General features: G+C 35.6%; 1 protein-coding gene and 1 pseudogene across 1 annotated transcript; both read right to left on the bottom strand.

Annotated features, from left to right (window-relative positions):
- Positions 1-390: 390 nt before the first annotated feature.
- Positions 391-7,121, bottom strand: LOC118040037 (DExH-box ATP-dependent RNA helicase DExH5, mitochondrial-like; annotated as a pseudogene).
- A 2,345-nt stretch (positions 7,122-9,466) lies between these two features.
- Positions 9,467-12,761, bottom strand: LOC118039882 (fructose-bisphosphate aldolase 3, chloroplastic). Its single transcript, XM_035046703.2, has 6 exons — positions 12,459-12,761; positions 11,722-11,991; positions 11,491-11,600; positions 11,275-11,365; positions 10,522-10,791; positions 9,467-10,091 (listed from the first exon to the last, which is right to left on the bottom strand). Exons 1-6 carry the CDS (start codon positions 12,612-12,614, stop codon positions 9,813-9,815), a joined length of 1,176 nt encoding a protein of 391 aa, XP_034902594.1. The 5' UTR covers positions 12,615-12,761; the 3' UTR covers positions 9,467-9,812.
- Positions 12,762-13,654: the final 893 nt, after the last annotated feature.

Below are 13,654 nucleotides of genomic sequence, written 5' to 3'. Positions count from 1 at the left end.
ATCGAAACTCAAAACATATAATTACAGCTGTGTAGCCAATCGTCATCTCAAGACTCAAATCCCCTGTTGTCAAGTCAAATGGCCATCAAAAGCATTTATAATGTCAGTCAAGTGCCCCCCTTGCTCGGTTCTCCGTGTAGAATTAAGCACCGAGACTGGAAGAACTTCGCTACAGCCAACCTTTCAAAAAAGAAATCCAATCGACCTAAATGAACCGAACACAAAGCATTGATCAAGCAACCACAACCTAAAATCTCCTCGATTGCGCAGAATTTGAGTAAGGTGGGGAGGTTTTAAGGACCCCACAAGGTGGCTTCATTCCTATCAACACAAACCAAATCTGTAGAACAAACTCGGATCCTTCCGCTTTAAACTTGAAGACAACAGACATGCAAACGAACAATATAATGTATGCAGAATAACAGGTCTTTGTACACTGGATCCTTTCATAACAAGGAAAGTTGCTTGGTACCATGTATAAAAAATGGACCCATTCGTATACACAACCCCCGAGATGTTCCAGACATCCTAATATTTTTTTCATCTAACTATACACAAATCAATCAAAATGAATAATGGACACCAAATAGGGGTTGGCTCTGATTCAAATCTAAAGTCGGTGTGTAGTTTCATTGATGTAGTGAGACCACTCAACAGTACTCGGTCTCAGATCACGCTTTCAGTCACCATCAATCATGCAGCTCCAACAGCAAAAGCTTAAACTGGATAGAGTAGAGAAATCCATACCAGTCCTCTCATTGTTAACTATTCAGCTCAACTCCATGTCTAAATGCAGGTTCTTTCATATTCCAAATCACCCACAAGTTATCACCATTAGCATGCAGCTTCTGTGGTGGACTGAAGAATCTGTCCAACAGCTAATGGCCATAACCCTTTATCAAGATAAGATTAGGTTTATTAAAGTGACATTGTTGTTCGACCATCTTTTTCATCTTTAAGAAGGGAGAAAGGTAGTTGGCCCTACATAACAAGAAGACTACATTTCCTTGTGTTCCAGAATTGCTAGGCACCAACAATTCAGCTAGTGGCTCTCCAAAAAAGCAGTCTATAGGCAGCTTCACAATGCTTTCTAGCAATGATCCTTTTTGCTCTTCTTCAGCAACATTGACATGTGATTGGTATTCTTGGCTTGTCTGGTCCCACACATCAGCCACTGCTGCGTCTTTTTCTGCACTCTTCTTGTTTTGGCAAGGCTGTCCCATAATTTGCGTAACATTGAATTCGACGGAGCCTCGAAATTGGTTGTTCTTCGATTGCTTTGTCTTGTACGATGGTGCAGCATATCCTGCATTGGTGAGCAATGTCTGGAGCTGGCTTTAGAATTATCACCTCCAGGTCCCCTATTGCTCCTCAAAATTAAGGCAGGCAGTGCTGCCAAAACAGTTGGTTTTGAGGGTTTAAAGACTTGGCAACCAGATACAAATCTGCCATCACACTGATCCTATGAAACTAATAACCGCACTGCAGAGAGAAGCTCATGATGCATGTGTATGTCCATCCTGGGATTCAGTAGCTGTCCATATTCACCATGAAAAATTAACAGAAATTCACAATCTCAAACCCTTCAACAGTCACTTTTCACGAGAGAGGACGGATAACAGTGATAAAACGATAATGTGCAACATAGAACAGTTCTGAGCACAAAACATTTCAAAATTAATGTAAAAATATGTGAAAGAGTTTCCATCCAACATTAGCTTACTTTGGTCTGAATCACCTCATCAAGCTGTCTCCTCAAGCTCTGATACATTTCTGGTACAGCAGGTTGCATGAAGAATTCCAGATAACCTCCCAACATTTTTAAGTGCCCATCCTGTTGGAGAATTATGCATAGATAAACAGTCAGTTGATCAAAACCACCACATGCAGTGATGCAACTCCAGCAAACATGAGATTCTAAAAAGATTAAGAAAAACTCACAGAATCCCCTTCAGAGATGCTCCCGCCAAATAGAAGCAACACTGAATCAGAAATAGCTGTTGAAAAACAGCATTGACTTTTATCTTCTCATTGAAAACCAGCCACGAATAGGGAATTTTTTGTTCTGGAGCATTAACAGGGTTCTGAGGAGAGAGAATACCAAGCAATCACAAGAGAAAAAAGGCACAGAGCACCTTGCAATCATTTCTTTAGAGAAGAGAAACAATCAGGAAGAAGGAACTTACAGAGTGCATAAGCACCTGGCCATCCTCCATAGTTTTCAGCGAAAATGACTTTTCATTGTGCTGCATATGAAATTAAGTCAGTGCACATGATTGTGAAAATAACACAAAATTAAGGTAATCATCCTTCTTTCCTCACAACATCATCTAAATAGCATATTTATAAAATAAGTAGGCCACTTCAAACCAGAACAAATTGTGACCTATACAGTCATTATTCATGGAGATGGTATGAAAGTTCAAAAAACCAGAAGACAAAAATATATTAAATGACTCACCATAATGGAGCAAATTCCAGGATAGAGGCCATAGCAAGGAACTGCTCGAACCAGATGCTCGTCATGGCTACATGAATTGCAGGTGGTAGGGTTGCCATCAACAAGGCTGGTATATCCATGAGCAAGGAGAACTCCTTCCGAAGAGAATCAATAGCTTTCAAAGATTGTACTGAGAGAATTTTCCCAGCAGCACTCATAACCAGAAAGATCTCTTGCAGCATCTTTCCAGCCCTCATAGGCTCGGACAAGCACCAGTTGGTCACTATAATTACTGGAAAACTGAGATTTTGCAGCCTCTGCTAGCTGCATAGCACAAAACAGACATTAAATGATGTCCAATTGTAAGAATAAAAAGAAAAAATAATCAGCGGCACATCTGACTTCAGTATCACTATGCTACAGTCCCACGCTCCAGAGAGTTTTCAGATATCTTCAGGCAACCAAAGCATCAAAGATGCAGGGTTGCCAGCCAGTATCAGTAGTGGAGGCAATCCAACTGCTACCTTGCCAGTCACTGCTATGCTAAATCTATATCAGGACACAAGCTGAGCAGATGTTTAGTTACTCCAATTTTAGCAGTGTCATTTGTTTCCCACTTCACTATGGTGACAACCACTTGCATGTCATTTGGTAGTACCTGAGCCTAAGTGCAATCTTGACAAAAACAACTTATGGGAAATAGATGCGTGCTCAATCACAATTCATGAGTTGTTAAGAAAAGAGTGCAATGCATTTATGTGCAGCCCATTGAATCCAATAGCAGACCCAACCATAAAATTTGAAATAAGACTCTTCAGGAGAAAAAAAATTGCTTTTATCCTAATCAAAGCGCACACAGCATATAACTTTCATCGAACAACATATGATTTGGAAGCTAACTTACATCTATCTTGTCCAATGGCATCAAGAAATGATCTCTGACACTAAGGCCTGCAACAACAGTCAGTACTGGATCCAGACAATTCAAAATAGCACCTAAAATGAGCATCTTTCCAAGCTTAGGCTCCAGTGGAAGTATAGTCAAATGTCGACCTGCCAGGAGATAGTCAGATTGAATAAAACTAAATCTTACCATCAATAAATCTTTTGCAATAGCATAAGTTACACAAATCTTAAAAATGATAAAGAAAATATAGAAAAATTTAGATCTACCTAGAACAGTCAAATTTTCATTCTGATCCAAGGCTCCAATGATTTTTAAGTATTCAATTGCATTTTGAACCTATGATACATAAATTGAAAACAGAAGGTCAAAGAAGTAGGCATGGGACATCTGCTCGAATGAAGAGTGAAGTTGACAATAATTTCTACAATGGAAAAAAATAAAAGGAAGCCCAAGCATGTCACATTAATATAAAAGAAAGGAGATAAAATCAAGGGTACCGCTAATAACTCAGGTGACTAGCCCTAGATAGAAAGTCAGAGATACTTCCAGGTTTTAGACTTTTGATTTGTAGACAAAGAGACTGCAAAGGGGTTCTCAGAATTTCTGGCAATTGGTACTATGCAAAAGCATCATATACACATCTAGGATAGAGGTTATAACATTCTCCTGACTGGACACTGCCAGCTCTTCCTCTTCACTACATTATACAAAATATAAAAGAAAACCAACATGGTTTGTAAACATGAATTTTAAGGCAATTTTGCAATATCAGTTAAACAAACAAACAAGAAAATGGCATTCTTCCAAGATCCAGAAATAGTAACATCCCGTCCCACCAAGATCCAGTAGTCACATCCCGTCCCTCAGATCAAATACATGACATACTGTAAATATTTAAGCAGATAGTCCAGCATCCCTTTTTCTAGCTTCTTCCTTTTATGTATTACAACTTGCATGAATAATGTCCATTATTTTGTTCCTTTGCCCTTTTTTTCCTATTAACCGTGAACTAACTATAAAGGCTATAGTTTCATATTCTTTCTACTAGATAAACTATCTTCAACCATTGAGTGCCCAGGCTTGAACGAGAAGTTGCCCAAAGAATAACCAAGCAATAGAGTGGGCTAGCCCAAGCAAGTAACCAGTAGGCCAACTGGGAAATAACTACATTGCTTCAGACATATTTTTGGGAAAGAAATGGTAAAAATTAAAGGTTTACATAAGATCAATAACAATGGAAATACCCCGGTACCGCACCATCTCAACCAAACAATGCACCTTTTTATATGCACGTATTGATAAGTTAAAAGCCATTTGAACAGACTTTCATTTTTTGCCATGTGGCCAAACTCTTTCCCGGAGTTTTAGAAGTCAAATGATCACTTTTGAAGGCTTTTTGGTGTGCTGTTTCTGCCTATATTTGTATACCAATATAGCATTTTATCCACAACCGAGGCAGCTCACATTTTCAGTTGTTACAATGAACATCAAAAGAGGTTTATTACTAGGAGACATGGATTATAGACAAAGAAACTCAAAAAAAATATAATAAACCAAGTGTGAGCTCTTAACCATTATGCTGAATACATTCATTGCTTAGAAACACAGACAGGTGCCTCCATTCAACTTAATCAATGCCCACAGATTTCCATGTGAAGTTGCCAACAAACAACTTATAACGAGAAAAAAAAAAAAAGACCTGTTCATTACCACCCTGAATTTGTGAAATGGCTTTCAATATGGCATCCTTCTATTTGTAGGCAGAGAGAGTTTTACAAAATTCAAGCATTTTGCTGCCTTCTGGAGATTCCTAAAAGCAACGAGAAAACAAAATTCACTTCAATGATTTTCTGAATTTAAAATCAGAAACATACCACAAAGAATTGCAGAATTTCAAACCTCAAAAAGAAATCTAAACATCTTAAGTTATATTATAATAAATAATGCAATGTGCCTAACCAAATAGACATTAGAATCTCGGACAATCTTTGCAAGCACTCTGACTCTCTGCGTATATATTTTTACTTGGGCAACAGAGACCTTGCATCATCCAGAATTATTCACAACCTCAATGAAGAGGAGAGTTAGCATGTCTTACGTCTGGACCAGTATCCACTTGTAAGAAGTGGTTTTGGGTTAGGATATTAAATACCTAAGAATAGACTGCATGAACACACACTAGTAAGGGCTCGAGGGACAATTGTTTCCCCATAGTAGGGTTACTTACAAACTATATGCAAGCACAAGGATGCTCCAAATATGGTCTGCAACTAATGATATCAATGTCCAAATCTTATTTACAACCCCAGGGAAGATACTTCAAAAATTCCTCTGTGGTCCACCACATTGTTAAAAAAATGCCAGGTTGAGCTCTGCCACATGACAATTGACAAGGTGCAATCCAGACCTTTAACAACTTATCACGCCATGACCGCTAGTTAACACTATGGACACAAAGCCTCTCCACCGACAAACACATAAACAACCCAATTTAATGCAAAATGAACCTGCAATTATCTAAGTTGAGATATTAAGCAATGCAATAATAAAATAAGCCAAATATTATCTAAGGGGAAAAACAAAAAGAAATCTTTAAAAATTAACTTGACATCAAAAGTGATGGTGTCATGAACAGAGGTCTAACGAGGGTCTGCCAGTGTAATCCCTGGGACATCATATTTATTAGGAGTATTTTTCTAAACTAGTTTTCATCCCAAGTGCTTTGCACGTATATATTCAACTATATAATTAATAGTCTTTATAATTTTTTTCATAAATTGATTCAATATTTAATACTTGAACATCTCATTTATATTTATCATAAGAACTCCTAAACTAATAATTTTAAAAATATCATACAATTTTCTTACATGGTTAAAAAATTTTAAAAAAATTCTTGGTTTGGTTTTGTATTTATGTGAAAAATATCTTGCTTTAGGAAAGTTAAATCATAAATGTCATCAAAATAAGAATAATTAGGTTATTAGTAAAAACTAAAGTGTACCTATTTTTTTAGGAATAAATTAGAAATTGTATTTATCATGAACACGGTAGCAACGGTAGTATTTATATGAAACAATTTTATGTCAGTAAAGTTAAATATCATCATAATAAAACATAACAATTACCTTAACAAGGAAAGAATAATGTGTGTGGTTATTTTTTTAATAAATTACAAATCCATTAGTGTTAAAAAAGATAAATAGCTAAAAATTATAAAATAAAAGCAACATATATATATATATATATATATATATATATATATATATATATATAAGTTATTAGGGGTATTTTGGTCGAATCAAACATTTTGACACAAGTTCGAGCTTAGGAGATGTTACTTGTGAAAAGGTGGAGAATATATTGGAATCAGGGTGGTATAATAATTAGTGATGATGGCTATTAAATTGAGATAAATTTGATAAAATACATGTAACTTTTTTTTTCCTACAAAAAGAAATCCCAAATCACATCCAATTTAAGAAAAACTTGACAAAAACTAATTTTGATATAACATTGGTGCCAATTTCTTATTACCGTTTTTATTATTGTCAGCGACGCCGACGCCTTTTCTCTGTTGCTGTTGAAGAGGACAGTGTCTAGGGCTTAAAACAGCAATGCTCTCGCTGTGACTGTAGCGAATTTTGGAGTTGATTGGAGGAGAAGGAGCAGTAGACGAGGAGTGACAGTAGGGAGTGGAGACGAGGGAACGGAGACGGCAGTGTGGAGGGACGTAAACGGCGCAGTGTGAGGAAGGCGGCGGCGGTCTCTCATTTCCGTGGAGGAGGCAGATAGTGAGGATTTTATGGTTTGCAAGGGAGATGAATGGAGAGGAGAAGAAAGCATGCGAGGTGAGATAACGATGTCGTTTCGGTGGGGAAAGTTTGCATGTTTTGATTGATGATTCCCATTTCCCGAGGTTGTTTATTTGGTGCTGCGCGGGCTTAACTGGTTGAGTTGAGTTTACTGGTTCTTTCAATTCCAAACGATGGAATCCATGTTCACGCGCCTGGGAGCACCTGAGATAACACGTGGATACTAGGTGGGTCCATCTTTTTGCTTACTTTCTTGTTTTCCTTTTTCGTTTTTTTAATTAACGATTTTTGCTTAAAAAGGAAATGTAATTCTCCCCTTCCAACTGCTCAGGATAGGGCTGCGATCTGTAAGTTGCGATCTGCCAAGTAAATTAAATCGAGCATAATCCCAGATTAAAAAATAGTGTTTTGATTTGTTAATTTTTAGTCGCTTGTTCACGAATACAAAAAAGTCAAGTAAATTTAGTATAATTATTTTTTTAATAGTTGATTTATTTCAACTCAGTGTAACCGTCTTAATTTAGATTGGTAAAGTCAATAGTTGATTTATTTCAACTCAATGTAACCGTCTTAATTTAGATTGGTAAAGTCATTTAATTCTTCAACTTGTATGTATTAAATACTTATTGCGTAATAAGATATTGTTTTTTTTTTTAAATAATAAATGTTTAAATGGTATATTTTATGTTCATGGGTATTTTGAACTTGGTTTTAAATTATTCAAACCTGTTTATAAAAATAATTGAGCTCTAAAATTGTAACTAATCTTGTTTGTTTACTTGATGATCAAATTCAAATGAGTATTTTATCGAATTAGATTTCAACTTCATTTATTTTATCATTTGCAAGTGACACCTTTCTCTCAGAAGTTCATTTTGAAGCTTAGCAGCTATTTCGTGTGAGGTTTAACATTTTACATATAATAGCCTCTTTTAATTTTATTTTTATTTTTTAAAAAAAAAAACACCTTTTTTTAATTATTTTTCTTAATAAAAAACACATTAAAAAATAAATAAATAAATTTTGATTAGCCTCAACCAATCAAGTACATCATGTTTGGTTGGATCATGATCCAATCAACTTTCTCTACTTCTCTTTTTTTCTCTTTTATTTTTTAGCTCAATATAATCTCTTTTACTATACAAAACTTATTCGGAACAAGTCGTGAGTCCTCTGACTCGGTTAGACCGGGCCTTATCTCATTTTTTCTCTTATTTTACATTTTTTCTTTCATAGGTTAGCTTGATATAGTTTTGTTTACTGTTTATAAATAGTATTTAATATGCAGAGCTAGTTTATAATGAGTATCGAGTTCTCAATCTTGGTCAAGCCAAGCTCCAGTCTCTCCCTCAAACTCTCATCTCTTTTTTTTTATTTTATTGGTTTGATCTAATCGAGTTATCTTGTATTATCTTATTTTACTATTTATGAATGATATTACTTGGGTAGTATTATTCAAACTATTATTGGATAATAGTTTTTCTCGTATATTTCACCAGGTGCTTTTCTAAAAATTTTCAAGATGCTCATCGTATATTTTTCAAGTTATATATTCTTAAATTTTGAAATAAAGAGAACAGGCTCTTAACACTTACCTCTATATTTTTTCATTGTACAAAGAACAGGAGTTGTATAACAAACCTCTCTTATCTACGCATTTAAAACAACACTTTCATCTTTTTTGAATTTTTATTTGCTTATCACTTGATAAAAACTTAAATAAGTTAAGAGATTTGTTTTACAGGCACGGTTTAGGCTGTAACTCATTAGCCATGAAAAATCAATATTTTTTTATAAAAATTTTTCTACGACTTCATCAATTTTATTTTTTTTTAAATGGTAGCTTTATAAAACTTATTCCCGTCAATGATATTGAAAAAAGGAATGGTATAAAACTATTATCAACTAAAAAAAAAAAAAACTGGGCGAGTTTAACTGTGAAAAAGGTTAATATATCATTTTAATTATTTAATATCATATTTATCTCTTGGTTGAATTGGTCAACGCACTAACTAGGTGAAAATCGCTGGTTCGTTTTTTTTTTTTTTAAAAAAAAAAAGGCATGTGCTTTTTATTAGATAATAACATCCTATTATAAACCTGATCTGTTTTTTTTTTTTTTTTTCTTGACCTACCCAGTTAATAAAAAATCTAAGTAATACAACGGTACATTGCATTATTTACGTCTTTTATTGTCATTTTTTCCCCAATATTTAGTATTATTGAAAATAGCATAAATTCAAATCAAGGACCTATTCAAGAACAAAAATGCTGGACTATTTGATTAACTTGAAAAGAAAGGACAAGAAAGAAAAGCAATTGGTAGCATTTAATTGTTAACGTCGAAATACAAAACACACTGATAACTCACCCAGGGAGGAAACGGGATGGGCTGCATTTATGGAAACGAACAAGAAGAGTCTCTAGGGTCCATGGATATTCTTCCTCTCACCGAACCCACCTCCTTGATCAAAGTCTGTAAAAGTTCTCCTTTCACACGGTGTGTTATCCACAAAGGAGAAGGAAACAAAGAAGCTTATCCTCTAATGTTGCAATTTCTCAGCTTGCATAGCTAGCACGCAAAAAGGAACAATGAAAATCGCAGATTACACACTAATTGGAACCCACAAGCTAGTTTGGTTAATGCTGCTCAGTAGGTGTAGCCCTTTACGAACATTCCCTTCTTAGCTTCCTCGCTCTCACCCTCAGCGGAATATCTACCAAGCTGAGCCAGCGAGTTAGCCTTGGCACGCACCAAGAGTGATTTCTGAGCAGCTTCCACGTTCTCAGGGCGTCCCTGCCATGTCTTGAGCACGGTGTTCTGCAGTGCTCGTGCATATGAGAAGGAAACATGCCACGGGTTGGGGCTTTGGTTCATTGCATTGAGATTGAGTGTTGCTTGCACTTCAGATTGTCCTCCCGACAAAAACTGAAAAGTAAACAGAAGCAGCATGCATGTCAAGCAACTCTTAAATCATTGTCAATGACTCAACAAAGATTCAAATAGACTGTATACAGAGAACTTTACTATCTTTCAGAATTTTACCATCTTATATCAACATGTTTACCGCAATAAATTGAATCCAATTTTCAAGAATTCAGTATTCATCTCCTTTCACCAGCAGAAGTTTAAAATCTCTTGCAAAGGACACTTGGCAACATTCTAGACCAAAGTGTGAATTGTGATTGGGTCAATCAGAATTCAATTTATAAGCCCGGTCCTTATAATAGGATGAATGCTAGGCACTTACGACCTTAACGATTCAATTTCACATGGTAAGAAGAGGGAACTGAAGTATACAAAAAATAAAGTATATCATTTTAGATTCCTGATGAAAATAGGGTTCCAGCATTCGTACCATGATGCCAGGAACTGCAGGAGGTACTCTCCTTTTAAGCATTGTGAGTGTATATTTGGCTATGGTATCTGGGGAAGCCTTCTCCTTGTGTTCCGCCCCTGGCGTTACCATGCTAGGCTTAAGTAGGATGCCCTCAAACACAACATTGTTTTCAGCCAAGTAGTAAAAGACTTCTGCCCAAACCTTCTCAGCAACTTCAAGGGTCCTGTCAATTGGATGGTCCCCATCAAGCAGAATCTCAGGCTCAACTATGGGCACAAGACCATTATCCTGCACATAAAATTTATCATCAACAAAGGATAACAACGCGCCTCAAAAATTCGAATTATATAGTTTTAAAATGAGGAGTGGATATAGTTTAACTTGATAAGGACACGACATTGCCTACTTAAGAGCTTGTTCGGAACGTTCCCTTAAATTTTGAAATTTTTTGAAATTTTTTTTTTTTTTTGCAATTTTTTTTTTTTATGTAAACGAAAACACTTTGAATTGCAATCATTACCACAATCTCAAACAAGCCCTAGAAAGAAAAGTCAACAAATTTTTCTGAGTAAAGTTCCCACCAACATTCCAAGTTGCTAATCACTTGGAACTCATTCCGAGTAGCATTAATCACCAAAGCCACAAACTACCCCTACCTCTCCCACAAAAGAAAAGAATATGTAAAATAAAAAAAAATAAAAAAAAAAAAAAAATCTTTGCAAACAGTTTTGAGATGTCAGTGAGTAATGTGCCATGAAAATGAAAGAATACCTGAGAAATGGCAGCATATCGTGCAAGTCCCCATGCAGCTTCCTTGACAGCCAGAGCAGAAGGGCCACAAGGAATGCTGACAACAGTCCTCCTGGATATTCCATGTGATCATGCAACAATAAAACATGAGGCATATAGAATGCTGTTGACGTAGTAGACAAATTAAATGGATAAACAAAGGCACAACAAGGTAAGAGAGCACTAAAACAGACATACCACTTAGCAAAACGTGCGCCTTGCTTGTAATATTCAGCAGACCTTGAGGCCAATCCATCCAAACCTTGGCACCAAGACTCATTGTTTGATCCTGGCAGGGGAACCAAACCCTGAAACAATAAAAAGATGCATAACCACACACATATAAGCTCATTATAAACATAAAAACCAAGTAAGATTAAATCCTTCGGATACATAATTTATATTTTGCACGTTCTTTTGACCGTGTACCTTGTCAACTTTGATGCCAGGTACAATGTTCTCATCACGCAGGCAATCCACGAACTTCCTTCCATCAGTTGTAGACTGGAATAGTGTCTCCTCGAAGAGAATGGCACCGGAAATGTATTCACCGAGGCCAGGAGTGGTCAGTAGAAGTTGTCTGTATGCTTGTCGGTTGGTTTCAGTGTTATCCAAGCCAATAGATGCCAACCTCTTCCCACAAGTTGCATTTGATTCATCTATGGCAAGGATACCACGACCAGGTGATGCAATGAGTTTCTACACCATCAAGCAAGAAGCCAAATTCAGTTTCGCAGAATAAACTAAGTAAATAAAGCAAATGATGTCACAATTCTTTCTTTTCTTTTTGGTTTACTTCTCCTTCCATTCTTAGTAAAAAAAAATAGAAATACTGAAGCAATATACAGAACCGAAAATATTGAAAGGAATAAATGACAAAAATCATTAACATATACATGCAAATATAGAAATAATTACATTTTAAAAAGCATAAACATGTATTAAAAAAACATAATTAATTCAACAATCAAGACCAAAAACAAATTATTTATGATGCCTGAATTCAACAGAAGCTTAATAAACATAAGAATATAAATATTTCAAGCAATCTAATTATAGGCAAGTTCGAACAGATATTCGAATTGTCAACCAGCAGATACGACCAAGCATCAACGATGTAAAAAACATATCTAAATTTAAAAGAAAAAAATAAAGATGGAACTAACAGCAGTTTGGACGAGCTCGTCAGTGTAAGAGCTGGCGCGGATCGAGAAGGAGACTCGGCGAGTTGACGATCCCGGAGATCGCTTACCGAAAGATGACTTTTGGCCCGTCCATGAAGACGACGCTACGTTAAGCTTTACAAAGCTTGCACAGGCCATCACTTCGACAAATAATGATTAGATCGAGGGGGGGGGGTTGGTTTTCGACGCCTACGAGAAAAATGGCTTTCGCGGTCTGCTAAGGTTTTTTCGATTTGCTCTCTCTCTCTCTCTCTCTCTCTCTCTCTCTCTCTCTCTGCTTTTTGGTTAGGTGGGATTATAACACGAGTGCGAGAGTGGAGGCTTTGTTTTACCTCGGGGGATCCGCACTGAGCTTTTCTTGGACACGGAACATGCGGGGATACCAAACAGTCCCTTTAGCTGGATTTGTTTTTGTTAGATGTTTACCAGATTGCCCTTAATAGTTTCTCCAAATGGACAGCATGGTACCACATTGAATTACATGTTGATGATTTTTATTTTTATTTTTGTCTGCAAGAGCGAAATAGCATGACCTGAGAATGAACCACCGCACCACAATCATCAGCCAACATTATATTCATTTTTAAAAAATATATGATTAATAGAATATTTAAGAATATATTAAAAGTGATATTTATTGTTTTTTAGTTACAATTTTATTCAAAAATATTTTATAACAGGAGTTCTTTAATGTAATCAAATCATATTATAAATGAAGATAAAATAATATTAAGTAGCTCTTTGTTGACGTATTTTTATAGAACACAAAATTATATTATAGTTTATGCAATGCGATCCTTTTTCCGCCATACAACCTGCACACAAAACAAGTCATCGAAATGCTCTAAACTCTTCTCATCAGTCCCTTATAAACTATTTTTTCTCTGTTTAAAAAAAATCAAAGAATTTTTTTTTTTGTTATTTATATAGAAAATTTATAAATGGAGGTTGGATAGTTAAGTTTTTTTGCAAGGTTTATAATAATCATTATATTAAAAAACAATAAAAATATTAAGTCGGTATGAGTCAAGTGAATTATTCATTTATACTTGCATCTGATTTTTGCTCAAATTGAGTGACATTTATTATGTTTTCACTTAGATTTTATTTAAATTCAATCAAGTCAAATAAAAAGTCAACCCAGTCAAATTGAATGATATTATATAGCTAGTTTTGGA

This window comes from Populus alba, chromosome 8 (assembly GCF_005239225.2).
Source record: "Populus alba chromosome 8, ASM523922v2, whole genome shotgun sequence".
Lineage (NCBI taxonomy): Eukaryota > Viridiplantae > Streptophyta > Magnoliopsida > Malpighiales > Salicaceae > Populus > Populus alba.
Note: the sequence above shows the minus strand (reverse complement) of the source record. Positions and strands in the feature narration are given on the sequence as shown.